Here is a 27,180-nt window from a genome sequence, read left to right on the forward strand (position 1 = left end):
GCATAGCTTTAGATGTTTTAGCAGCACGCCCAAGACAGCTTGGAAACCGTTCCCTGCAGAGAACGTTCACCAAACCATCTTGCCCCTGGCGCCAACACACAACAAGGTTGTGTTAACAACACAAACCAGCATTACTAACACTAATACCCATGCCTGAAGACACAGGGCCTACCTGAGTACAAGCTGGCCCGACAGCCAGCCTTGTACAGCTGAACCTCGATGTGCAGTCATCAAACGAGGAACATCACAGGCCCGTCGTGTCGCCGAAAACATGCGTCGAAGATGCCAGGGGCCAGCAACCTCCGGTAAGCTTCCAACATTATTAATCTTCCTTAATCTTTTACATTCCGCTAGCTCGCATGGTGCAAAGCATCCAGTGCGCTGGGACGAAAATAGAGGAAGGGTGTGTCATGACCAGAGTCATGATTATATGGGTGGTGCCACCATAAGGGGCGGGGCCCCATACAGGTGGGGTGCATGTGTTTTTGTTCGTGGGAGATACATTAGGTATCACAGGCGATATAGGGTATCTCGTAAGGCTCAGAGCGGGAGCGATGCCATACGAAATATAACTTCATTCAAGCGAGGCATTGCAATCCTTGACATAAATCATTTGATGTATAATTAAATCAATGGAAATGCATTTGGGTCTGAATGTGGCAGGTATGCCGTTCTGCAGCTGGATACTATTGGTTTGTTTTGGCAAAATTCTTCTGCTCTGTGTGACAATAAATAAATGAATGATGATATGCAATTTAAAACCAAAACTAAGGCCTCAGTATGAGTTTAAGGCGAGACACTGCAGGTGAATAGTCAAATATACTTTTTTTGTTGATTTTGAGATTGTTATATTTTGCTTCCTAAACATGTCTTCTATGAAACTAGTGACAATAAAACGTCAATAACACACATTTAGTTGTTTATTTTACATCATTTTGCCTTATTGCATCCATAAATGTGCACATATTTAATGGGGAAGTGCCTCATTTGCATATATAAACATAATTTTCAGAAAACTTGCAATATATTTTTTCTTAGTTTATATGTACATAACAAATTGGGAAAGTTTCATAGTGATATCTATTCAAATATTTTTTGCCTATTAGGGGGTACTACACTGTTTGTAGCCTGTGTGTAGTTCTGTTCAGTTCAATAACATCATTATTATTATTATTCAGTTATCAGGCATGTGTTTAGGTTGTCTATTACTAATGGTTTGATTAGGTATTGTGTTTGTAAATATCTGTTTAAAAAAAAAGTGGCATTTTACAATACAGAACTTTGAAGGCGTTTTCCCAAAAATGAGTTTTAAGAGTTTTTCATCATACTCTGAGCCAGAAATCTCCACTTCAGTAGCACACACATACACCAAACCTTCCAGTTCTATTCATATCTATGTTCTGAAGGTATTTACAGAAGGGTTTGTTGATATCGCATTCATACCCTGATTTATATCACATTTTATTCCTAAAAACATGGCGAAATATGGAATTTTACCATAAAAATTGACTGAATGGAGTATTTTCTGATTTATGGAGTGATAAAAAGAGATATCCAAAATCCCCTCTGTAATAACCTTTGGCTCTAATATGTCAACAAAATGAAACTATAATTTTGAAAATGGCTTTATCCAATGTTCAGATTTCTGTCCTGGAATTATATGCAAATTAGTGCATATTTAAGTAGATCATGCCTCATTTGCATATTTAAACATACAATTTCAGAAAACTTGTAATACAAAAAAGTCTTGTCTTAATATAAGTAATCAACTGGGGAAGTTTCATTGTGATATCTATTAGTTAATGTTTTTACCCTATTCACCTGCAGTGTCTCCCCTTAAGACGTGAATTTTTTTTATTTATTTTTTATCGGATTGGGAAAGATCGGTATCGGTAGATACTCAAAATCACATGATCGGGATCGGATCGGGAGCAAAAGAACGTGATCGGGACATCCCTAGACCCCAGTAATAGTAGCCTATGCCTGTGGCAATGGCTAATGTGGATCCGAATAAACTAAACTAAACTAAACATGCCTGTTGCTTTCAGGAGGAGTTGGGTGGCTTATTTTGTCAGGAAGGGGCAGGAAGGGCCATTACACACACACCACACACACACACACACACACGCACACGCACACACACGCACATACACACACACGCGCACACACACACACACACACACACACACACACACACACACACACACACACACACACACACTAACACTCTCTTGACAGAGCCAGCAATAGCAGCCCCTCCTCTATCCCCACTCAACTCCAACCTACACATCAGACCAAAATTTGTGAAAGAGTGGCTTGATTAGCAATGAGGTCCAGGTACTCTTTTCCAGCTGTAATGGATAGTACTGATTATCAGTGACCTCACCCGACATCAACCTCTGGCAGTCTGGTCTCTGTCCATGGTGCTGATATCTCTCTATAGGCTGGTCTCTGTCCATGGTGCTGATATCTCTCTATAGGCTGGTCTCTGTCCACGGTGCTGATATATCTCTATAGGCTGGTCTCTGTCCACGGTGCTGATATATCACTCTAGGCTGGTCTCTGTCCATGGTGCTGATATATCTCTATAGGCTGGTTAGCAATGAGGTCCAGGTACTCTTTTCCAGCTGTAATGGATAGTACTGATTATCAGTGACCTCACCCGACATCAACCTCTGGCAGTCTGGTCTCTGTCCATGGTGCTGATATCTCTCTACAGGCTGGTCTCTGTCCACGATGCTGATATCTCTCTATAGGCTGGTCTCTGTCCATGGTGCTGATATCTCTCTATAGGCTGGTCTCTGTCCACGGTGCTGATATATCTCTATAGGCTGGTCTCTGTCCATGGTGCTGATATCTCTCTACAGGCTGGTCTCTGTCCACGGTGCTGATATCTCTCTATAGGCTGGTCTCTGTCCATGGTGCTGATATCTCTCTATAGGCTGGTCTCTGTCCATGGTGCTGATATCTCTCTACAGGCTGGTCTCTGTCCATGGTGCTGATATCTCTATATAGGCTGGTCTCTGTCCATGGTGCTGATATATCTCTATAGGCTGGTCTCTCCATGGTGCTGATATCTCTCTATAGGCTGGTCTCTGTCCACGGTGCTGATATCTCTCTATAGGCTGGTGTCTGTCCATGGTGCTGATATCTCTATAGGCTGGTCTCTGTCCATGGTGCTGATATCTCTCTATAGGCTGGTCTCTGTCCACAGTGCTGATATCTCTCTCTAGGCTGGTCTCTGTCCATGGTGCTGATATCTCTATCTGGTCTCTGTCCATGGTGCTGATCTCTCTATCTAGGCTGTGAAGCGCTCTGAGAATAGAATAGAATCTTTATTGTCATTGTTGGTACAATGAAATTGGGTTTAGAGCATCACCACTGGCATACAAACATACTGAATATAGCATATACATAATAATAATATCAATAATAACAAGGCTCTTGATACTCATGACTTGTGTGTATGCGTGTGTGTGCGTGTATAGGGTACCCTGTGTATACTGCACCTTGTGAATACTGTTTACTTTTAATCATACTCATAGTATACATTCAGATTCAAATTCATTACAACGTATAACCTCCGCTGTCGGTGTGTGAATGTGTGAGTGAATGGGTAAAATGTGAGGAACAAATTGTAAAGCGCGTTGGATAAAAGCGCTATATGAATTTACCATTTATAACCGATACATAGCGATACAAACCCCCATCTGCACCTTTGTTTCTTTTTTCTCATATTTAAATGTTATTGCCTACATTAACTCATTCCCCGCCAACGACAAGTATACTCGTTATTGGCCGCCAATCATTGGACGCCAACAACGAGTATACTCGTTATTGGATCGTTATTTCTTTTATTCGCTATTTCCATTCATAAATCATCCAGGAAGGCTGTGGTACTGTGTAGCAATGTGTCTGAGATCGCAAAGGTCCAATACCGCCGCCTGGTGGTATGCGGCCGATGTCGCACTTCCTTTGTGACTCTGTGTATGACTCTGTGTATCATTGAAAGTCATCCGGGCAAAGTTTTCTAGTAACGTGGATCAAGATCTTCACCCGATCGCATTGAATCGCTTTCAGGACGCTTGATTCATTATGCTGTGGGGGGTTATGGTGTGGGCCAAATGGACATACGATCTAGAAGATGGCAATCAAATAATTGGAATATTCTTTTTGGAATCTCATCGGCCACAGGTAAGAACAATTTAACGTCAATTTCAGCTTGGTTATGCATTGTTTTCATAGCCATCGCTCTGATCAGCATATGCTGTTGTACTAACGAATGCCGTTATTGATGATCAATTAATCAGAAACGACCCCCCCCCCCTTCATGCATGCATGATGGAACATAATATACCGATCATATGCATTTGAATGTTTAATTGTAGCGTGTATAGGGACGAAATGCCAATATTAAGTATAATATGCGTCGCAGGCTATTACTAGCCTCCCAGGAATTACCCTAGACCACTCTAAAACCATACTTATATTCACCACGGTATAAAACGAGAATGTATGGATGGGAAAATATTCCTTTTTCACATCTTGAACGATAGATACTCTATGTCAAATGGGCCATAGTATTGCATCCATAGCTATTAGGGGTGTAACGATTCGACCTCACAAAGATTCGATTCGATTACGATTCTTCATGCAACGATTCAATGCATCATGAAATCTCTTAATTTGACCACGATTCGATTCTGTTGGAGATAATAATGTCGGAAAGGGAAATGCTGTCGGGGCGGTTGACCTTTGATGATGTCTGTTACCATGGGAGCATACGTACCACCCTGGGGGACTGAAGGCGTTCTGGCTGTTGACCTTCACGCAACAAGAAAGAATCCCGACATTCGCCCTTATCTGGACGGAATCGAGTTGCTCGTCGTCGTGCACACGTTTCTTGTAGATGAAATTTGAAGAAGTCTTTATTTGTAGTCTTTATTTGTAGCACATTGCTACATCGTCATGCAGCAAACACACAAATGCGAGACGGGCGACACATAGGACACACACACACATGCATTTTTTTGGGTCGCCGTTGAAAGGTCCTCTCTGCGCTTGAGCTATCCCGTCGTCCTTCCCCCCCTGAGGGCAGCCGGGGGCAGACATGGCCTGCGGCGTGGGGCCGCACCCGGGGACCAATCCAAGTGCTCCTGTTCGTCTTCGTCAGGGACGCGACAGCGTTAGCGATCTGTTCTGCATGTTTTTCCATTGTTTTGTTTTTTAAGGGGGAAACCCTTGCGAGCACGGGGGGGAGAACATGCAAACTCTACACAGAAAGGCCTGGGAGATGCCCCGCCTCGGTACCTGGCAACCCGGAAACCTGGACCCCAAGCAGGAATCAATCCCATGACCTTCTTGCTCTGAGGGGACAGCGTTAACCACTACACCACCATGCCGCCTAGATGGATGGTAGATGGACTGCATTTATATAGCGCTTTTATCAAAAGTGCTTTACACTTTATGCCTCACATTCACCCATTCACACACCGACGACAGTGCTGACCTGCTCATCGGGAGCAGTTAGGGGTTAAGTGTCTTGCTCAAGGACTATTCGAGAGGAGTGGGACTCGAACCGGAAACCTTCCAGTTATCAGACGACCGCTCTAACTCCTGAGCCACTGTCGCCCACTACCCACTGTCTGTGTATGTTCATTCCAATCTTTATTTAATCTCAAAAGATCATAGAGAGCAGGCTCTCATTTACATAAACAATATAAAAACAGAAAGGTCAATCAATTAAACAATTAAAATCAATCAAAACAACTGCAGACGTGAGGTGAAATGGTTAGTCAGACTCATTGTAGCTTTAAACATTCCACGTGTCGAGGGCACAGAAGCTAAAAGCAGAGTTTCCTAATTCAGTGAAAACTCTGGGGACCTTAACACATTGGACGCCAGAGGTCGCTGTGGGCGTATGGAAGTTTGTGCCAGCGCTGTAATGCAATGGGGGTAGATGCCGGTGTTTGTAGTGCTAAAACTATATTAAATATTATAGCTATGGATCTAATAACAACGTCGATTGTCAGTGAGTTTCTTCCGGTAAACATGCAAAAAACTGATTATTTTTTCATCCATACATTTCCGTTTTCTACCGTGCTGAATATGAGTATAGTTCTAGAGTGATTCTGTGTAATCCCAGGAAACAACGCTATGCAGCAATACGTGCAATTCACAAAAAACTTTGTAATTTCTCACCTGTACACGCTACTGTTTTGAAATCACATCTATATTATCGGTATTATGTTTCATCATCGATGCATGAAAGGGGGCGGGGGGGGAAGCCGGCCCCTCCGTGCTTTGATGGCAACCAACGGGACACGGCCCACACACACACCACAGACACATGTTGCGATCGCGGGGAAAATATTATCGGATCAACGCAAGATTGATAACATATAGTCCTCCTTACCTTGTCTATGATGTACTGCAAAAAGAATAATCCAATTATCTGATCGCCATTCCAAATACTGATCGCGATCGTCTGTCCAACGTTATCCACCAAAGAAAATGAACGGGGGGGCGGGGACCCTCGTCGATGCCATCCCTATAAGCGCTTGTCTTGCTGGAGTGTTTAGACCCCGCCTGCACGCTGCAGCTCGGCCTAGAAAACAAACCACATCGTTTCAAATGGAGTGCAATAGCGCACAGTCCTACAGCATAGCAGGATGAATTATTAATGGAAATAGCTAATAAAAGAAATAACGATCCAATAACGAGTTTACTCGTTGTTGGCAGAATTCGATTGGCGGGCTATAACGAGTTAACTTGTTTTTGGCGGCCATTGTGTTAATCGTAAGCCAATCACCAGAGTGAGTATAGGGATGCCCCGATCACGTTTTTTGCCACCGATCACCGATCGTCTTGAGCCATATCGGCCGATACCGATCGTTTTTGGTTTTATATAAAAAACGTTTTTTTTTTTAAATATACTTTAAATTGTTTTTTTTTAATAAAATATATATATTATATAATTATACTTGTAGTTGTATTATCTGCGAGACATAACGTTAAGACAACGCCTCAGTGAACTATTTAGTTGAATGGGACATTTCCTTTTGAACAGTGAGCTAACGTGAGCTAACGGAGGTATCAACATGCACTACTAGACTATTGCTGGAGCATTTGTTGATATCAGGAGCTATCAGTAGCTAGCCGGCTAGATACCGTTAGGCAATGCCTCATGTATTAAACTAAAAGTGAATAGTTGACTGGGTCATTCTGTTTAAACAGTAACGATAGCTAGGTAGCTAACGTTAGCTCACGGTCCCATGCACTATAGACTAGAGCAGAGGAGCCTCCTCTGTGTTTACGCGGGAGGGGTAGGAGGAGGAGGAGGAGCGGCAGTTTTCAGCTCTGTGTGTCTGAGAGCGAGTGAGATCTCCGCTAAGAATTGGATCATGTTTTTCAATCAGTTTTCACGATCAGCGAAAATAAAGCATTATCGGATTTCACCGATCTCATATTTATACTGAATATCGGCCGATACCGATCACTGGCCGATCGATCGGGGCATCCCTAGTGAGTATGATAAGGTCTAGAGTTCCGGTCCAATAATGAAGAGGTGTGTGTGTGTGTGTGTGTGTGTGTGTGTGTGTGTGTGTGTGTGTGTGTGTGTGTGTGTGTGTGTGTGTGTGTGTGTGTGTGTGTGTGTGTGTGTGTGTGTGTGTGTGTGTGTGTGTGTGTGTGTGTGTGTGTGTGTGTGTGTGTGTGTGTGTGTGTGTGTGTGTGTGTGTGAGTAGAGGGGAACCGATACCACGTATTGTACCGTGTGATGCAGTGAACATGTCAGCCTTTAATTTCTCTCTCCCACTCTATCTCTCTCACACTCTGTCGCTCTCTTTCTCTCTCACACTCTCTGTCTCTCTCGCTCTCTTTCTCTCTCACTCTCCCTCACTCGCTCTCCCCCATGCACTCTCTCACTCTCTCTCTCAATTAAATTGTGTGTGTGTGTGTTTGAGAGAAGGCGGTACAGATGAACCGCACGTGTGATGCAGTGAACATGTCAGCCGTAAATTTTTCCTGTCCTCTCTGAGAGGTTTTTAATTGCCCAACTCACTCCTAACCTATTTGGACTCGGTTAAGTGACCATTTGCGGTTTACATCTGCGTTCTGTTATATTTTCACTTGTCAAGCATGCACTGAGTTGTTCTAAGTGGATTTATGAAGAGTGCTTGTGTTTAATTAGATTGCATTGGTCCATTAACTGCATGGCCATGAATTTATATTCGATTGATGGAGGAAGAAGCTCTGACCACTGTTAATCCTCTAGATTAGGCTTTCTCAACGGGGGGTGGTATCACCCCCCCAGGGAGGCGTGTTCAGAGTGTCGGGGGGCAGAATGGTTGAAAGGGGGGCTCAAAGAGAGTGGTGGCTTTTAAAAAATTTTACTAGTATTATTATTAATTATATTATTATTATTATTATTATTATTATTATTATTATTATTATTATTATTATTATTATTATTATTATTATTATTATTATGTACTGTTTTAATATTGTCAGTTAATTGCCTTCACAATATTGTGCATTTCCACAATTTTCTTGAGATGCAGCTTCCTTGTGGAGTGAACTCAGGGGAACAGAGTGAGATGCAGCTTCCTTGTGGAGTGAACTCAGGGGAACAGAGTGAGATGCAGCTTCCTTGTAGAGTGAACTCAGGAGAACAGAGTGAGACGCAGCTTCCTTGTGGAGTGAACTCAGGGGAACAGAGTGAGACGCAGCTTCCTTGTGGAGTGAACTCAGGGGAACAGAGTGAGACACAGCTTCCTTGTGGAGTGAACTCGGGGGAACAGAGTGAGACACAGCTTCTTTGTGGAGTGAACTCAGGGGAACAGAGTGAGATGCAGCTTCCTTGTAGAGTGAACTCAGGGGAACAGAGTGAGATGCAGCTTCCTTGTAGAGTGAACTCGGGGGAACAGAGTGAGATGCAGCTTCCTTGTAGAGTGAACTCAGGCGAACAGAGTGAGACGCAGCACAATTACACAATTCTTCTACACATCAGAGCAACAACTTGACTGGACTCAGAGATGGGCCCTACATGCAGTGACCACAATCAAAATCCCTCTTCAGGGAAAGTGTCACTTCTTACTAGGGATGCCCCCCGGACCCCGGTTCTAAACGAGAACCGGTACTAAATTAGAAAAAAACGGAGTATTGATAAGCTCCGACGTTATCGGTACTGCTATCGATACTCTAGAAATTATTATTACTATGAGTTTTTTTTCGAGGAATTTAAACGTTGCGAACTATCTCTCCTCTCTCTGTCTCTGCACGAGAAGCGAGCCGCAGCGAGCCATTATTACTCACACTCACACATACACACACGGGTACTTAAGCGAGGTGCCAGTCAGTGGCTCCGTGCTACTGAAGCACAGCACACACAGACCGAGCTCTGCGCTCGTCATGGCGGAGAGAGCAAAGCGCTCGAAAGTCTGGGTACACTTTACGAAAGTCGATGCCGACGACGCGCGTTGCCACAAGCGCAATAAAACATTTGCCAGTAAGGGTGGCAATACAAGCAATTTGTCAAAACATCTGTTGTCAAAACATAACATTAGTCTGCAGAAATGCGCCGTTTTCGACTGCTTTGCTCGCAGTGTTCCATCTCCATCCACGTCCACTGCAGGTAAGCCAAGATACAGAGTTAGCTAGGCTAATAACGAATTATTATGAATAGGCTAATAAATAAAATATAATTGCTTAGCTAATTGTTTAGCTACAAATATATTAGAAAGATGAAAGATCCCAGCCCACCCCTCCTCCCTCTACCACCACCGGTCCCAGCAAGCCCAAAGTCCCTTCACCCTAGCAGCTAGAGGAAGGATGACAGAGTGTCACAGCCTCTACTAATAACATGGAGTATTGAACCGTTTTTAACAGCTGGGTATTGGGTGGGACATTCTGATTTAAGAACTTTCTAAATAAAATAGAAAGTCCCAAAATAGTTAATTTATCTGACTGCTTGTATTAATTGATAAAAAAGTTGCCATATGCAGTAATATAGTTATATAAAATAATAATAAAGCAATGTCGATTCTGTTCTTAATATTTTTCATTTTTTTTGCTAAATAAAAAAATTACCGATAAGAGTATCGATAAAGTACCGAACTGTTTAAGCAGTATCGATAAGAGTAGTAGTATCGATAAAATCCTAACGATAACCATCCCTACTTCTTAACAAAGAAAAGCTGTTTGTAATGTATATATTTTGTATTTGATTTCAAATGAATTTTAATGAATCTGAATCCAGATTTTACGCATCACAAGATTCACATGTGTGCATACAAACTGAGCAGAGCATACATATTGTATGCAATTGGCGAGGAGGGTAGTGTTCAGTGTGTTCGATAAGGCGGAGCGCTCACATTAAGCAGAATAATTAGCAGCAGCGCAGCGCACATACGAATGTACGCCTATTAATACAAAATCAAAAGGATTCAGCCAAGGCCCTCAGATCACCTACTCCATGATGAATTGGCATGAATTGGTCTTCTAGCCAAGAAAGAGACAATTAGATGAGCCTTCTGTCCCACGATGAGTAGCCTGTTCACACAGGACTAGTAGCCCGTTAATGTCCAGCTAAGATTATAATCATTAATCAATAATGCAAATCTGCTATGTCAATCATTTGTAAGGTAGCCTACACATTTGAGTGAAAGTTACCTACTGTATTCTGGTGAAGACAGGTCCCCTAATAACATAAATCCAATGTGAATGCACATCCCAGTAATTTAAGCCACAAAGCTGGCTTTGCAGTAGCCTAGTTTGCTTGAGTCAGTGAAGCCATTATTCATTATTATGAGGTTATTTTGACATATCAGTCACCAGAGATATTATTCAGTTTGCGCATAATGGTTTAAATCCAGGAACATGGCGAGTCAAGTTCAGTATGTGAACCACTGTGTTGCGCTGGCAGTAGATTTAGATTAACATTAATCAGATTTGAGCCAGCCGTCCTGCTGAAATTAATTCTGTTTATCTCCAATTTACAAAATTGGATAGCACTATTATTTAACTGTTGCTTTAAGTGTTCCTATGTTGCGTAAGGCCATTGAGGTTCACCTAGGCTAACCTTAATATTATTAAAGGGTTATAAAGTACATTATTGTAGGTGTTTGACATTTTACATTGACAGATTACATTGTTTTATTATTAGGCAGCTTTATCGAGATGGTTGTTTTTGTGCAAGCTGTAAAATCTATATTTTAAAGTAATAATTTTCATATAAATAAATGTATATTTTGACACCCTCTGTTGCAAATTGATATAGCACAATAGTGATTCTTCCTACATTTATACCCAGTTCATTAATGTTGTCAATGCTGTTCTAAACACTGGTGTCTGGTAGGACTGTAACTGAGGGGTACAATTCCCTGACTGTATTGATAAGTATGGTATCATTAAACCACTACCGCTTTATGTACTTTAATTACTGGCCATACAGTACATGATATATAAATATGATGAACACTTCCCACAATGAATCGGTTCCACACAAAGTGGTAATTAAGTATTTATTGCAGCAAAAGGTACATAATATACTTCTCTATTTTACTTTGGATGCGCTTATAAGGCAAAGGAATGTGCGTAGGCAAATCAATAATGAATGTCCATTCTCTGGTTACGCAGGAGGTAATTATACAACCTGAATCTTAGGGAATTATATCTATGGTACACTAGTAATATATAGCGGGAGATACTGGAAGGGTCCCCCCGGTTGTAAGCCAGCAGGGGTAGAGGATCTGTCGGTAGTAGAGAGTCTGGTCAACGATGACTAAGGAGACTCCAAGTACAGGAGACGGTGCAATAGTCTCTTGATCCACAGACGAATACAGCTGTTCTCCGTAGACTGTAGCTCCACAGTGAAGAAAGCTAGCCGGCCTCAGGCTCTCTGAGGCGCAGACTCGACGTGGCTCCTCACAGGGTAAATCCCACACATGTAGGCGTCGGCGATTCTCCGCTCCATAAATCACAGGACCAAAACAAATATAATCCAGCCGCAAAGGGCTATGTAGTCGTCGGGTAGATTAATCCAGTGTACATGTCCACACGGTTCTCGTCTAGGTCTCCTCGGGTGAAAGCGCCATGAAAGCAGCCCAGCCTGGATAAGCACTCTAGCTGATACGAGGAAGCGTTGGTGATGCTGGTCACTGTAGAACTTTAGCCGCACGATACACTATACACAAATAGACTATTACTGACTTAATAGAAATATGTCGCACTCGACGGTATAGCGCCAAACTCTGACAATTCAGTTATTAATTTGCACGCGGTCTCAATGCTCTATTTGGGGCCAAACAGGCCATACTTCACCGCACGGAGTATCGTGGGTGAGGCTTCAACTTATTGGGTAACTCTACTTCTGTATTCACCTGCGCCATATTTATATGCACGGCGAACAATCTAGTGCCAACCTCATTTCTGTCTCGTATTCCTGGGCAAGGCCGGGCATGTACAGACATGTCTTGACGGTGGCTTTGAACCTGACTCCGGAGGCATGGCCCTGGCGCCTGTGGACCGCTGTCCAATAGGAGAATGAAATATTATGGTCTGGTCTAGGCTAAAGGGATATTCCGTGTATATGTACAAGGAATATACAAGGGATATCAAACGATATACAAATACTATGCAATATATATCAATCAATAAATATATATATTCGGTTTAATCTGATCCTTTGTAACAGCCGCCTCCTAATTAGTCCCACCTAATTAGCTAAGCAGAGACAGATTAACCGCACTGTCCACTACTCAATGTCTGTTGTGAGGGGTCGGGCAGTTCACAAAGTCATGGGGTCATGGTCGTCATCGATAGTATCGGGGAGCCTTGGCAGTTCTATTAGCCTCGCCACGGGTCGGGTGTAGATCCGTCCTTGGACGAGCACTTCGGCTGCTCGGACCTTTCCGTCGGCACCGGTGATCACTTTGCTTACGCGGCCAGCCGGCCACATAGCTCGGGGTAGTGACTGGTCGATAATCATGACGACTGTTCCTTCTGTCAAATTGTCTCTCTCTTTCACCCATTTCTGGCGGGTCTGTAGAGACGGTAGATAGTGGAGTAGGAAGCTGTTCCAAAACTTGTCAGCCAATACTTGACTGTACCTCCACATTCTTCGGCCGTTCGCTTCTTCAGGCCTGTACATTGTCTGTGGTAGCGCGGGGTCCAGCCGCCCCATCAAGAGTGTGTTGGGGGTGACTGGGTCGACATCTGCTACATCACTTGAGACGTAACCGAGGGGCTTTGAGTTCAATACTCCCTCGATCTCCGTGAGGACTGTCATTAGGACTTCTTCCGCCACGGTCTGGGCCCCCAGCACGGCGTACAGGGCTGTCTTTATTGAACGTACTTCTCGTTCCCAAGTTCCACCGAAGTGAGGTGCGTTCGGGGGATTAAACTGGAAGTCAATCTGGGATGGAGCGAGGTGGGTCTTAAGTTCTGGGCCCATAGCTTGGAAGCTCTCTCTCAGCTCTCTTTCTCCGCCTTTGAAGTTTGTCCCGTGATCAGACAATAATATAGACGGTTTGCCTTTCCGCGATGTGAATCTTCGGAAGGCCATAAGGAATGAGTCTGTGCTCATGGTTGGAAGGAGTTCTATATGCATCGCTCGGGTGGTCATGCATTTGAATACAATACCCCACCGCTTCTCGGTTCCTCTTCCTTTCTTTATATACAGCGGGCCGAAACAGTCCATACCGGTGGAGTGAAAAGGCTTGTCGCCGAGTCGGAGGCGACAGGGAGGTAGGTCAGCCATCCGGGGTATACTGGGCTGCGCTCGCCACTTACGACAGTCTAGACAGGTTCGCTGGAAGCGCCGCACTGCTTCTCTCCCTTGCAGTATCCAATAACGACGTCTGATCTCCGCGAAGACTCTCTCTGCCCTCGTCGTATTTCTTTATGATCAGCTCTGTGACCTTGTGTCGGCTGTTTAAGACTATCGGGTACTTGACGTCATCCGGTAAGTCTGGAGCTCTCCGCAGACGACCACCCACTCTGATGAGACCATGGGCGTCGTTCTCGGGGGCTAGGTGGAGCAGTCTGCTGTCTGATGGGACGGGCTTTGCTCCCTGTAGACAGTCTAGCTCATCGGGGAACGAGTCTCTCTGGGCTCGTTGTAGGAGAAGAAGTTCTGCTTCTTCGTAGTCAGCTGCAGTAATGTCAGTAGTGAGCTGAACCTCTGGGTGGTGCCACAGGAATGTCTTTAGCTGCGCACTCTCTAGGGTGAGGCAATCGTCTATGTCGGGGTCTGTGGAGACGAGTGTGTTCAATCCACAGAACATAGATTTCTTGTTTTCGGCCTCCTCTTTACTCGCTTCCCGTGGGGTGGGTGTAGGCCACTCTTCTTCCGGGAGCTTGAGGAACTCTGGCCCGTCACTGTATAGGTTGTGACGGGTGAGGTCATCCAGGGACATTCCCCGGGTGATGACGTCAGCTGGGTTGTGTTTTGTGTCCACATACCTCCAGCTTGCTACTTCTGTTAAATCTTGAATCTCTGTGACTCTGACTCCCACGAAGACCTTGTATCTGCACGAATCAGACCGGATCCATGTGAGTACTGTCGTGGAGTCTGACCACAAGATTGTTCTTTGCACCGGAATGGTGAGTTCACGTTGGATTAACGTGGCGAGTTGCGCTCCTGCTAGGGCTGCGCAGAGCTCTAGACGCGGGATAGATTGTTGCTTTCGTGGGGCTATTCTTGAGCGAGCCAGGATGAAAGCAGTATGTATTTCTCCTCCCTCCTCTCGGGCACGCAAGTAGGCCACCGAACCGTAGGCTACTTCGGAGGCGTCGCTGAAGACGTGCAGGTCCATCTGGCACGTCTCCGGCCTCACTGTGGGTGGGAAGTAGCTGCGGCGTATGTTGACACCTGGGAGTGAGCTGAGTTCCGTCTCCCACTCTCTCCATGTGGATGCAAGGTGTTCGGGTATGGGGTCGTCCCAGCCCTGGTCCTTGTCCCATAACGCTCTTACAATCATCTTTGCCCTGGTGGTGTAAGGTAGAATACATCCCAACGGGTCATATTGTCTGGCGAGTGTTCTGTATACTTATATTTATATGCACGGCGAACAATCTAGTGCCAACCTCATTTCTGTCTCGTATTCCTGGGCAAGGCCGGGCATGTACAGACATGTCTTGACGGTGGCTTTGAACCTGACTCCGGAGGCATGGCCCTGGCGCCTGTGGACCGCTGTCCAATAGGAGAATGAAATATTATGGTCTGATCTAGGCTAAAGGGATATTCCGTGTATATGTACAAGGAATATACAAGGGATATCAAACGATATACAAATACTATGCAATATATATCAATCAATAAATATATATATTCGGTTTAATCTGATCCTTTGTAACAAGGACATTCCCGGTAAAATCATCTGGCACACAGGAAGTGATGCGTTTTACATCACCAGCAGCAACAGCAGTTTGTTTGCAATGAAAAGAAGACTCGGTAGTTAGCGTGGATTTTCAAGATGGAAAGCAAGTCAATACAGTGTAAAAATGCAACAGCAATGATCGCTATGAGCACCAAAACAAACGAAAATTAGCTTTAAGAGCCTGCTACGAGGTGTATATTCTCCCTTTTTGGAGATTTCTTTTACATTATTTTGATACTTTGAATTTATTTTGAATGAGCCTAAAATTATGTTTGAACATTTCGAAGTAGCTGCTTTTTAATTATTGTCTGTAAATTGTTATTGTTCTTCTTAGTGTTCTGTGAATATCGCCTCCTGTTGTCTTGACGTTGCTGCATCATGTCGGCTGCGTTCCACACAGATAAGGCGGAGAATGGCGAGGTGTACCAGAGGAGGAAAGGCCACCAATCTGGTAGCTCCGAGGAACAGGAGACAGGAAGCACACAACAGGAAGGGGCGGGACAGATGGGGAGCAGCTGGAGACGCATCCTACTCCTCATCCTGGCGATCACCATCCACAACATCCCAGGTATGGTTGGGTATCGTTTGTATTTCCTTTTTTTGTTTGTGCTAAAACCTGATACTTTTAAGATACCGTAATTCCTCTAATAGTGACCCGGGCTTGTATTTGCTTAAACTGTAGCGGGTACCAGGCTTTTATTAGGAGGAGGCATGTATAAGAGAGAGGCCTATATTTCTAATTTTCAAACAGATCATAATGAATAAATCAACATTTTGTGTCAGTTTGAACCCAGTAAAATGTACTGGGTTCATTTATTGAAACCAAGTACTGTATGAAATAGTAAACAGTGCAATTACAGGTGGTCACTGGTCATTTCAACGTTTTCAAAGTGAAATCAAGTAACTTTACCTTAGCAGCTCAGTATGCAGCTCAGTATATTAGTAACCCGGCTTGTATTAGGAGGTCGGCTTACAATTGCTTAGCTCAAGAGCGCACCCGGCCATTAATAGAGACCCGGTTTGTAATTGAATACCGGTCACTATTAGAGGAATTACGGTATACCAGTTCCTAAATTAGATTAGATTTGATGCAAATGTATTGTCATTATACAGCACAAGTACAGTACAACGAAAATAAGTTAGGCATCCAACCAGAGTGCAAATGTAACAGTGAAGTGCAATAGTAATATACAATGTACAGGTTAAACTGGGTATAAAATATATAAATTAGTACTACTGAGTAATAGTGCTAATCAGATGTATGTACAGAGTTGTAGTATTAATATGTACAGTGATACAGGTAGGTATAAAGACACTATGGTAGTAAGTCGTACTGGCCAGCAGTGTAACTAGTACAGACATAGATATAGTATCTACAGATATGTAAAAAGCAGCACGGATTCTCATTGAGAGGGCGTAGCGTGTGGGAGGATCACACTATCCCCCTCAGGTCCTATCCGCGCTTAGCAGGCGCCCCGACCGAACTGTAGGAGTCGCTGTTTACAACGCCAGCTTCTCCCACCCTCTAATACAGCCAATTGTATTAGTGTGAACGGCCAGCCAAGCTGGTGACAACCCCGGAGCTGTGAGCTGGACTCGAACAGGCGAATCCAGCTCACAGCTCCGGGGTTGGTGACGAACGCAATCTCCGCTCGGCCACCTAACCGCCCTAGTGACAACATAGATAAAAAAAAATTATAAATACCATGCAAACACTGAATCACCACTTTAAACTTTGTGAATGACATCTCTTCTGTCGGAGAACTACACTGGTAACACTCCTCTATCCTGCCTCTGGAAGCCTGCAACCAGGGGGGAAAGCCTCTCAGATCCAGCATATGGCCGCACCATACTGCTCACAGTATAACTGCATTGTATTCCTGTCATGAATGTACTTTAGCCAAGTTTAGCCGTGGAAACTGCTAAAGTGGACATTATTTCTTCTTTCTCACTAACTGTCCCTGGGTCCTCGTAATCCAGGTGCCAGATTTCAGTGCCATACAGGAATTCCTTCCAGGTAGTACCGGCCATGCTGGGACCGGTGCCACTCGGTTCTCGGTACCCAAACCTAATATTCTAATATAAAAGGACCCCCCCCCCCCGCCCCTCCCCAAGACATTCTTAGTCAACCATCTGTCTTGGCTTTCCACCGACTAATCAATCAAAATGGCAAATCTGTAAAACTGCATTCTGCAAATTACCAAAGGGTAATGACCAAAGCATAATTGTGAATGTGATCATTTGACTAATTTACAAAAATAATAACTTGAATATGATCCTAATGACGATGGGATGATTAAACTCTGTTAAATACAAGACACTACGGTCCCCGTCTGGTCATCGGAAGGTTCCCGGTTTGATTCTCGGTTCGATTCCCGGTTTGATTCCCGCTCCTCCCGGGCAGCGTGTCGAAGTGTCCTTGAGCAAGACACTTAACTTAATTGCTCCCGAAGAGCAGGTTGGCGCCTTGCATGGTCGCCTCGGTGTGTGAATGTGAGGAACAGAATTGTAAGGCGCTTTGGATAAAGGCGTTATATAAATGCAGCCATTTACCATTTACTACATACAACTTACTCTTTCATTCCACTCCATCCTCCTCTTTATTAGTTGTTCACAGAGCGTTAATCAGAATTTGTTTAAAAAATTCAAATAAAAATAGGATGTATGTGTTATATATCTACTGATGAAATGTGTTGCAGCAAGTGAGTCAGTGGTCTTAAATGTATTTACTTTTATCTGCATGCATGTAGGGTTAGACAATTGGTTCCAAATATGAGCGCTCATCAAGTGGCTTTTAATTTTTATTGGTATATTTGAATCACTTTTCTTGTGTCCCAAAATGGTAATAATACTGCTGCTAGGAATTTGTATAGAATAACTTAAAAATACATGTATGATATCACGGTCTGTATTAGGGATGCTTGATTAATCAAATTTCTATTTCAATTAGGATTTTGTCTTCCCACAATCATGAAAATAAGATAATCAACGTAAAATGAGTATATTGTGCCGCATGCCGTATTGCTCTCATTTTGTCTTGTGTTGTAAATGCAGCGCACCCTTCCTTCACCCCCAACCCAAACATTAGTTTCTCCAGTTATTTTGAAACGTCTTTAGTAACTTGTAGAATATGACAGAAAGGCAGTCTTTGGTCGAGAAGAAAGGTAAAACTCATTCAGTCGTCGTCATATGATGCAGGGCTCGACAGGGTGAGCGTTTCATTCACATCTGCGACTAACATTCGCCTCCAACCCTCTGGCTGAGTTCCATTGGGCTTGTAGTCGAGTGTTAGCGAAAGTTAAACAACTCTGTGGTTTTCAGGAGTTACTCAAGTCATGGATTATTTTCCACCGCTTTTCAACATCAACGGCAGTGTGAGTGGCGTTTAGTGACGCTGAGATGAGCTAAAACACACCGTATACACCTAGGAACACAAGATTAGTTAATGTCAGGGGCAATCTCTCGTTTTGGTCTGGTATGGTCCTTTAATATCCAGCATACCTCCTTGCTCTACATGCATATTGCGCGTCTTGACGGCAGGAGTCGAAGACTAGTCCTTCAAATTAAATATTGACACAAGGAACATGGTTGGAAAACGAATTCAATGTTCATTCCACAGAATGACTGGAGCGCAATGAACTTTTATAATAACACACATCAATGCACAGCTTGAACTGCCCATTCGCACTGGAATGAATTGCACCTTAACACACACACACACACACGCATGCACACACTACGCCGTCTAGATGCAGTTCAACAGAGAAGTACAACTATTACATTCCACTCCATATTTTTTCATTATCACAATGCATGCACACACACACACACACACATTACCATATACATAGAGTGAGTCACCCCTGCTCCAAAGAGGCGGCAGTACGATTTCAGTACAATTTCAGTACTCTCAGTAGAGTTCTGTGCAAACAGAATCAATTGAATATCTTGAGCCATGGCGTGCAAAGCAGACCTACAAAGTACAAATCTCGCAGGTCCAACTATTTTAATTAGTATTTGTTTCTCTGGCCGAACTAACGTTAACGTTATTAACTTATACATTTTGCGGCCGCACTTTATTTAAAAACAGCCAATCAAATCCCCATCAATGTAAAATGTACCCGCCCATACCCATGCTGATTGGTCTTTTTGTGAGTGTATCTTGGTTTCATTCCAGCCTTGCCTAAACACCAGCTGATGATTTCACTAATTGGCTCACCTCTTCAACTAACTCACCTGGTGCAATGTGTACAGTAGTTAAAATGAAAACTTGGCCCACGATGGAATGAGTTTGAGACCCCTGGTCTATCCCTTGCAATAAATTTTTTTTTGAACTTTTTAGTACTTAAGTACATTTCAGCAAGAGCTGCTCCTTTTCCACAAGCCGACTCTCCGAATCCATGTTCACCCATATCACATTTTGGGACCAGATGAAGACAGAAGTCACAGAAGGCATCAGTTTATATGAAGACAGACACGATATGAATATCGTGCCGCTCGCCTCACACTCCCACGCACTCATCACACAGACTGCCAGCAAGGGTGAGAAGGGGGAAATGACAAGCGCAGACAGGGACCCTCAGGCAATGTATTCCATTTCAACACAGACCCGAACACAAAGCGGCCTGAGGCCATGTCATGTGCTGACTGGAGGCCTGCCCTGATGTCATGTGCTGACTGGAGCCCTGAGGCCGTGTCATGTGATTCAGATTCAGATTCCTTTATATATCCATTGTGTAAAAACATAGTAGTAGGAACAACCATAAATAACTATATGAGAGAACAATGTCTCCAGCAGTCCACTCATCATCAGGTGGCTTCTTCGTTCCGAAGGTTGCCTATCACTCTCCAACCCATTCTGTCCCCACTTCTTCTCTCCAACTCCGTGACTCCGCCCCTCACTCCGCTCCAATTTCAAACGTTGTCTACCCAGCCTCTTCTTGGTCTTCCACTTCCTCTCTTTCCATCCACCTTCCCCATCACCACCTTCTTGACTACTAGACTAGTAGAAACAACCATAAAGAACTATATGAGAGAACAACATCTCCAGCAGTCCACTAGACTAGTAGAAACAACCATAAAGAACTATATGAGAGAATGTATCCAGCAGTCCACTAGACTAGTAGAAACAACCATAAAGAACTATATGAGAGAATGTATCCAGCAGTCCACTAGACTAGTAGAAACAACCATAAAGAACTATATGAGAGTACAACATCCACTAGACTAGTAGGAACAACCATATAACTACATGAGGGAACAATAATATAACTATATGAGGCAACAATCATAGAACTATATGAGGAAACAATCATGAACTACATGAGTTAACAACATATTTCTCCTCCCTCCATCTCATCTGTGGGTGCACCCCACAGTCTGGGTATGAACATGTAGATATAGATACAGTGCACATCAAGTGCTTACTGTATGTCGTCGTTGATCTACGTCAGCGGCCCCTGTCTTTAAGTATCTGCACGTCATCCTCGTAATGACTTGATTTGTCGGATGACTGAGGGGGTGACAGCCCAGTCAGGTCTAGGACAGGAGTGTTTTGACATTGTGTCAAAGTGAGCAGATTGATGACCCTCTTTTCCCATTAGGCCTTGTCGCTATGACTGATGGATGTCTGTCGAAAGCTAGCTGTTAGGGGGTCCTTCTGCTCTCTTACACACATTCAGACTGTGTGTGCGTGCGTGTACTGTGCATACTAAGGGACAAACATCTGTGCAATAGCACATACCACCAAAATCACACATTGGCCCATGCCTACTAGACGCAAAGGATATCGGTTGTCGAGCTGCTTTTGTATGTTATAGTGTTGTCACAATACCAAAATTTTTTCTTCGATACAGATAGGAAAGGTAATGGAATATATTATTAGATGACAGAACATTCCGGCTCCTCCTGGGCAGCGTGTCCAGGTGCCCTTGAACAAAGACACTTAACGGCCTCCGCCGTCGGTGTGTGATTGTGAGGCAAGCTGTATAAACGCAGTCCATTTACCATTCGTATCAGTAGCGCTGCTGCCTTTCACACTGAAATCACTTATCATCAACAATAACGTTCGTTTTGAATGGGCTTCGCGATAATTGAAAAGGAGAGAGAGAGAGAGAGAGAGAGAGAGAGAGAGAGAGAGAGAGAGAGAGAGAGAGAGAGACAGAGAGAGAGACAGAGAGAGAGACAGAGTATGTATTTAGAGCGAGAAAAGGAGTGGAGAGGAGCGGTGACAGAAGGTGAGGAGAGGGGGAGCGATAAGGAGAAAGGACAACATTGTTCTTGTTTTGTTTTTTAAGCCAAAGAGCTGCAAGGGCCTTCTATTTTTTTTCTCCTCCTCTGATACATGTGGTGTTGCCAGCCGCTTCTTTTCACCTGACAGTGGCCCTCAGAGAGTGCCAGTGGCCCTCAGAGAGCACAAAGTGCACAGAGAGTCGGTCACCAGTCCCATAGCAAACAGCTTCCTAGGTGTGAGATATGTCCTATGAATATAATTAAAATGTATTTGCTGGTGATTAGGGTTGCGGGAGGCTAATGTAACATTTGTCCAAACATCATCCCAGTCAAACTCGGAGTCTAATTCTGGGATGTCCCCTCGCCAGATTGTATCTAATGATACGTTTTTATATGTGGATTTGATTAAGAGTGTATACAAATCTGAGACAAACCCTCTTGAGGTTGTCCTGTCTCCGATAAGCCAGACAAAAGGGTGTGGGAGCAACGCTTGAGCCCACGGCCATTAGCCTTGAGCGCCGACCTTAGTTGCAAGTAGAGGAAGAATGATTCGCCGGGTAGATCATAAAACTCGAGTATGAACTCCCCTCCTCTCCCATTGAGGAATATTAACAGGTTTGTGCCCAAGAAGTAGTTGCTGGTTATGAAAAATTGGAGAGTCGGGGTGCCATGGACATTTGACAGCACAAGACCTCTGAACGTTCCGCCATGTTTGAATTACGTGGGAAATGATCGGTCCATATCGTAATTGGTATTTTGATATAGGGATAGTGGAGTATACTACATCCCCCTGCTGCTTCTAAGGAGCGCCAAGACACAGCAATTTCAGGGTCAAACCAGCTTATCAGGGGTCTCAGCGAGAAGTACAACTTAAAGTCGGGGATTGCCAAGCCCCCATCCTGTTTCCTACGTTCGTTGAGTGGTACTGTAGTTACTTTGATTATTGGGCGTTTGTTATTACAAATACATTTAGATATCATAGTTTGTGTCTTGCACCAGTGGTCTATTGGAGGAGGCAGGAGGAGCATTGAGCTAACAAAATGTATCCTAGGTAGTATGTTCATTTTGATTATGGATGCTCGGGCCTGTAAGGAGTTAGGAAGGCTTGACCATATATTTAGATCGTGGTGTATTTTATTATATGTACCATTGAAGTTATATTTAGTGTGGGAAAAATCTCTATGCCCAAGTACTTAAAGTGTTCAACTTTGGGGATATCAGCCGGTAGTTGCACCGCTTTGGCCAACTCATTAAGAGGCCAACAAGCCGATTTGGGCCAGTTAATTTTGAAGCCTGATAATTTAACGAACTGGATGCTGGATTCAAACTATGGACAAAAGAAGGAATAAGTAAAATATCTGACCTTTACAAAGAGGGGGTCTTGATGTCTTTTGAGGAACTATCAATAAAATACAGCATCTCAAGGAAGCACTTTTTTAAATACTTGCAATTGAGAAGTTTAATTTCCTCTCTGCAAAACCATTCACTGGTAATTCCTACACTTTCATCTTTAGAAACAATTATCATCAAGAACTGCAATAGCAAAGGCTTGATATCACTGTTCTATAACTGGCTTGTATCTGGCTCAGATGAGACGTCAATACCTAGACTGGAGGCATGGAGGCTGGACTTGGGAGAGGAGATCTCAAACTAGGACTGGAACGGGCTCAGACACAAACAGCCTACTACTAAACTACTTCAATACGGGCGGCTAGGTGGTGTAGTGGACAAGGCGCTCGCCACCAATGCAGGAGACGCTGGGTTCGAGCCCAGCTCTCGGCATTGCTACCAGCTTGGCTGGTCATTCATACTAACACAATTGGCAGTGTTAGGGGTGGGAAAGCTGGTGGGTGGGTCCTGGTCGCGTCTATTCTTATCCTAACCCATGTTTGCTTCCACGTTTGCGTTTTGCGCTCTGATTGGCCACTGACGTACGCTAGTTTTGCCCCCCCTCCCCCCGGTATGAGCGTAGAAATAATGCGTGGACACTTTTAAATGGGTATCACAGTAGTAAGTCCTACTGTAGAACATGACATATTAGCATGACATCTGATTTATTAATGTCAATACTAAAGATTAGGGACAAACGCAATTGGCACAAGTGTAAATCATGGATTAGTCACTCAGTTTTAACATCCGACTTAGCTCGCCTCGTTCGTCTGCTGCCTGTGGATCCTATGGTCACAAGTTCAAATCACTCTTGGTTCAAGTTTTTTTCTTTTTTACGTTTAATAAATGTATCCACTCTGGTTGGATGGTGTGTATGTATATGTATGTATTGTGCTGTATAATGACAATACATTTGAATCGAATCTGATTTTGAAATCGCTACCTGTTGAGTGGATCACCATGGTGCAATGCAATCACCTCCGAAGCTGGCTGCCACTGTCGTGTCCATAGGCAGCGTAGCGATTTCAAAATGAGATTCGATTCAAATGTATTGTCATTATACAGCACAATACATACATATACATACACACCATCCAACCAGAGTGGATAAATAAATTAATCGTAAAAAATTTAACCAAGAGTTATTTGAACTTGTGACCATAGGATTTACAGGCAGCAGACGAACGAGGTGAGCTAAGTCGGATGTTAAAACTGAGTGACTAATCCATGATTTACACTTGTGCCAATTGCGTTTGTCCCTAATCTTTAGTATTGGCATTAATAAATCAGATGTCATGCTAATATGTCATGTTCTACAGTAGGACTTACTACTGTGATAACCATTTCAAAGTGTCCACGCATTCAGATGTCATGCTAATATGTCGCGTTTTACAGTAGGACTTACTACTGTGATACCCATTTCAAAGTGTCCACGCATTATTTCTACGCTCATACCAGGGGGGGCAAAACTAGCGTACGTCAGTGGCCAATCAGAGCGCAAAACGCGAACGCGGAAGCAAACATGGGTTAGGATAAGAATAGACGCGTCCTGGTCGTTGTAAACAGCGACTCCTACAGTTCGGTCGGGGCGCCTGCTCAGCGAGGAAAGGATCTAAGGGGGGTAGTGTGATCCTTCCACACGTTACACCCTCTCAGTGAGAGTCCGCGCTGCCAGGTGAAAAGCGGTTGATTGGCTACACGTGTGTCGGAGGAAGCACGTGATAGCCTCCACTCTCCCAGACCGACTGGGGGGTAGGTGCGCAGCGACCAGGAAGGGGATTGGGAATTGGCAGAGGAAAAAGGAGGGGGGAAAAGATAAATAAAAAAAATATACAAAAAATACTTCAATACAAATGGCTGATGCAGACTTATATAACCCCTGTCAAACTGAATAAATATAACAGCAATACACCAGACAGTTGCTTTAAATGTACCGAGGCTCGGGGAACTTTTATACACTGTATTTGGGAATGTGACAAAATCAAGAAGTTCTGGGGGGAGGTGGTGAATAAAATCAAAGATGTCTTGTTAGTGAATATCCCATTAGACGCCAAAATGATACCCAGTAAATCTCAACCTGAGAACCAAACAATACAAGTGTATTGACTTTGCTATACTGCAGGCAAAAAGAACAATAGCTTTCAATTGGAAGAAATTTTACGCACCCACAATCGGTGCTTGGATTAAGAACATGGCACAATGCATGTCAATGGAGAGAATAACATATTTCCTCAGGAACAAAATAGAGGTTTACGAGGATATATGGAAACCATTTAATGAATATCTGAGAAGGGAAGATATAGGAGGGCTTCTATAGGATGAGTCCCCCCGCTCTCTCCCGTGGTCAGTTGACCCCGGGGGGGGGGGAGAGCGGATCTATGTACGAGTTATCTTACTGGAGGTACCATTGAATGTATGTATTATTTCTATATGATAACAGTAAAAGTGGACTTAAAGATGCTAAGAGAGAGAAAAGGGGAGGGGTATGTGGGTATACTTGTGTACACTTGTCGAGAAAAGGAACTAAAAATAATTGACGGCAATGAAAACCCGACTTGTGTACTGTAAAACCCAATAAAAATATTGTAATAAAAGAAAATGTATTATTATTATTATAAAGAAAAGCCATTGGCTGTAAAAAAAAAAAAAAAAAAAAAAAAATCAAAGTACCTATTTATTTAAAGGAACTGTTTTACTATTTCTTTCACTATTTGGGCAATTGTACACAATTCCTGTGAGTCTATGGAACACATCTGTAAGGTTTTTTTCAGATTTTTTTTTTTGTATTTCTAATCAAGTACTCTAAAGCAGCATTTTTCCACTTCAAGATTCCAAGCTGTTTTTGGCTGGGCTCCGCCCATACTCGCAAATCGCTTTGAGTGACAGTCACCAACCAACGTTACATCCAGCCTGTTTGAAAATACTAGAATCCAACATATTCAATAGTTCACTCTAGGCAATCGCCATTGTAGGCGATCGCCCAGCTGTAGTCTGGACTCTGGGGAGCTCTCAACTCGGCGACAAATAATGCCTTGGCCGGTGTTGTGCTGAATTCGGACTCCCTGCCAGAATCCGACTCCCCCTCGCATGAACGCGCATACACTATCAGATTTCTGTCATAAAATGATAAAGCGGACAAATGCGGGAACGTTTTGATTATATTTAACAGGCTTTGACATTGTAAAACGAAATAAGTTTAGAAGCTGTAAGCTGAATACAAGTCATAGGAACACCCACGATATAGTGTCCTTCCCCCTTCCTACTGTATAAGAAAGAGGAAAATCGCAAAACGCAGAAACGCTACCGTTAAACATTAATTTGACAACTTCTGTCCATAATAAATATAACCCCGACAGTGAATCAATGGCCAATGGCTCAGCTTCAACTCTGTCACGTTTTAGACTCGGATACGTGAAAGTTGTAATAAGATATTTAAAGATAAAAGAGATTAAACACTTTTGACGGTATTTATTATAAAAAGTGAATAAGCAAGGTACAATTGAAATCAAGTTGGTACAACCGGCCGGTCGTGTAGAAAAGAAAAAACAGTCAAGTCAGTGTCCCGTCAGTCCAGTAGTCTCGTCCGCGGAGTCCTGTCAGTCCGTCCAGTCCGTGAAGCAGAGAAGAAGTACCCCTCTCCTTCCTTATCCTAGTGTTTTATTAGTCACCCAATAGTCCAGTGTGTATGTGGTCTCTGTCCTGAGTGCACGTCTTGTGTATTGGCCAGCCTGTATGTCTGCCGTGCATGAGTGCATATATTTGCGTGTGTGTGTCTGTGTGTCTTTTATCGATAACGATCTGTGATTGATGGAGACTGTGGTATGTGACCATTACCTGACCGGGGTCTTATAATCCCTTGGCTAGTCGTATATTAGTGACTTGTGGCATTTTGTGACAATGAGTTGAATTATTTGATCTGGGCTAATCTGGTGAGATCTCTCACCAAAGGACTTAAGTGGATGCAAATGGATGGATCTGGTCTGGAGCTATTGCCAGATGCGGCAGTAGTCAGTGTGTAGTCATGTTGTGTGTGTTGAGAGAGCGAGAGTGAGGGGGGGGGGGGGGGGGGGGGGGGTGGTGGTGTGTGCTGTGTAGAGGAATGTAGGCCTATTTATGTGTCTCCTGCAGTGTTATGGAGAATTGCTACGTGGCCTATGTGCTGTGTCTTAATTTAGTAATT

General features: G+C 43.6%; 1 protein-coding gene across 1 annotated transcript in view; it reads left to right on the forward strand.

Annotated features, from left to right (window-relative positions):
• The window catches only part of slc39a11 (solute carrier family 39, member 11), a 318,449-nt gene that overhangs the window by 254,674 nt on the left and 36,595 nt on the right, over positions 1–27,180 (forward strand). Inside the window, exon 6 of the mRNA XM_084322684.1 lies at positions 15,781–15,948. Coding sequence (XP_084178810.1) covers positions 15,781–15,948 — 168 coding nt within the window. The remainder of the gene's footprint in view (positions 1–15,780; positions 15,949–27,180) is intronic.

This window comes from Notolepis coatsorum, assembly GCF_963971535.1.
Source record: "Notolepis coatsorum genome assembly, chromosome: 10".
Taxonomy (NCBI): domain Eukaryota; kingdom Metazoa; phylum Chordata; class Actinopteri; order Aulopiformes; family Paralepididae; genus Notolepis; species Notolepis coatsorum.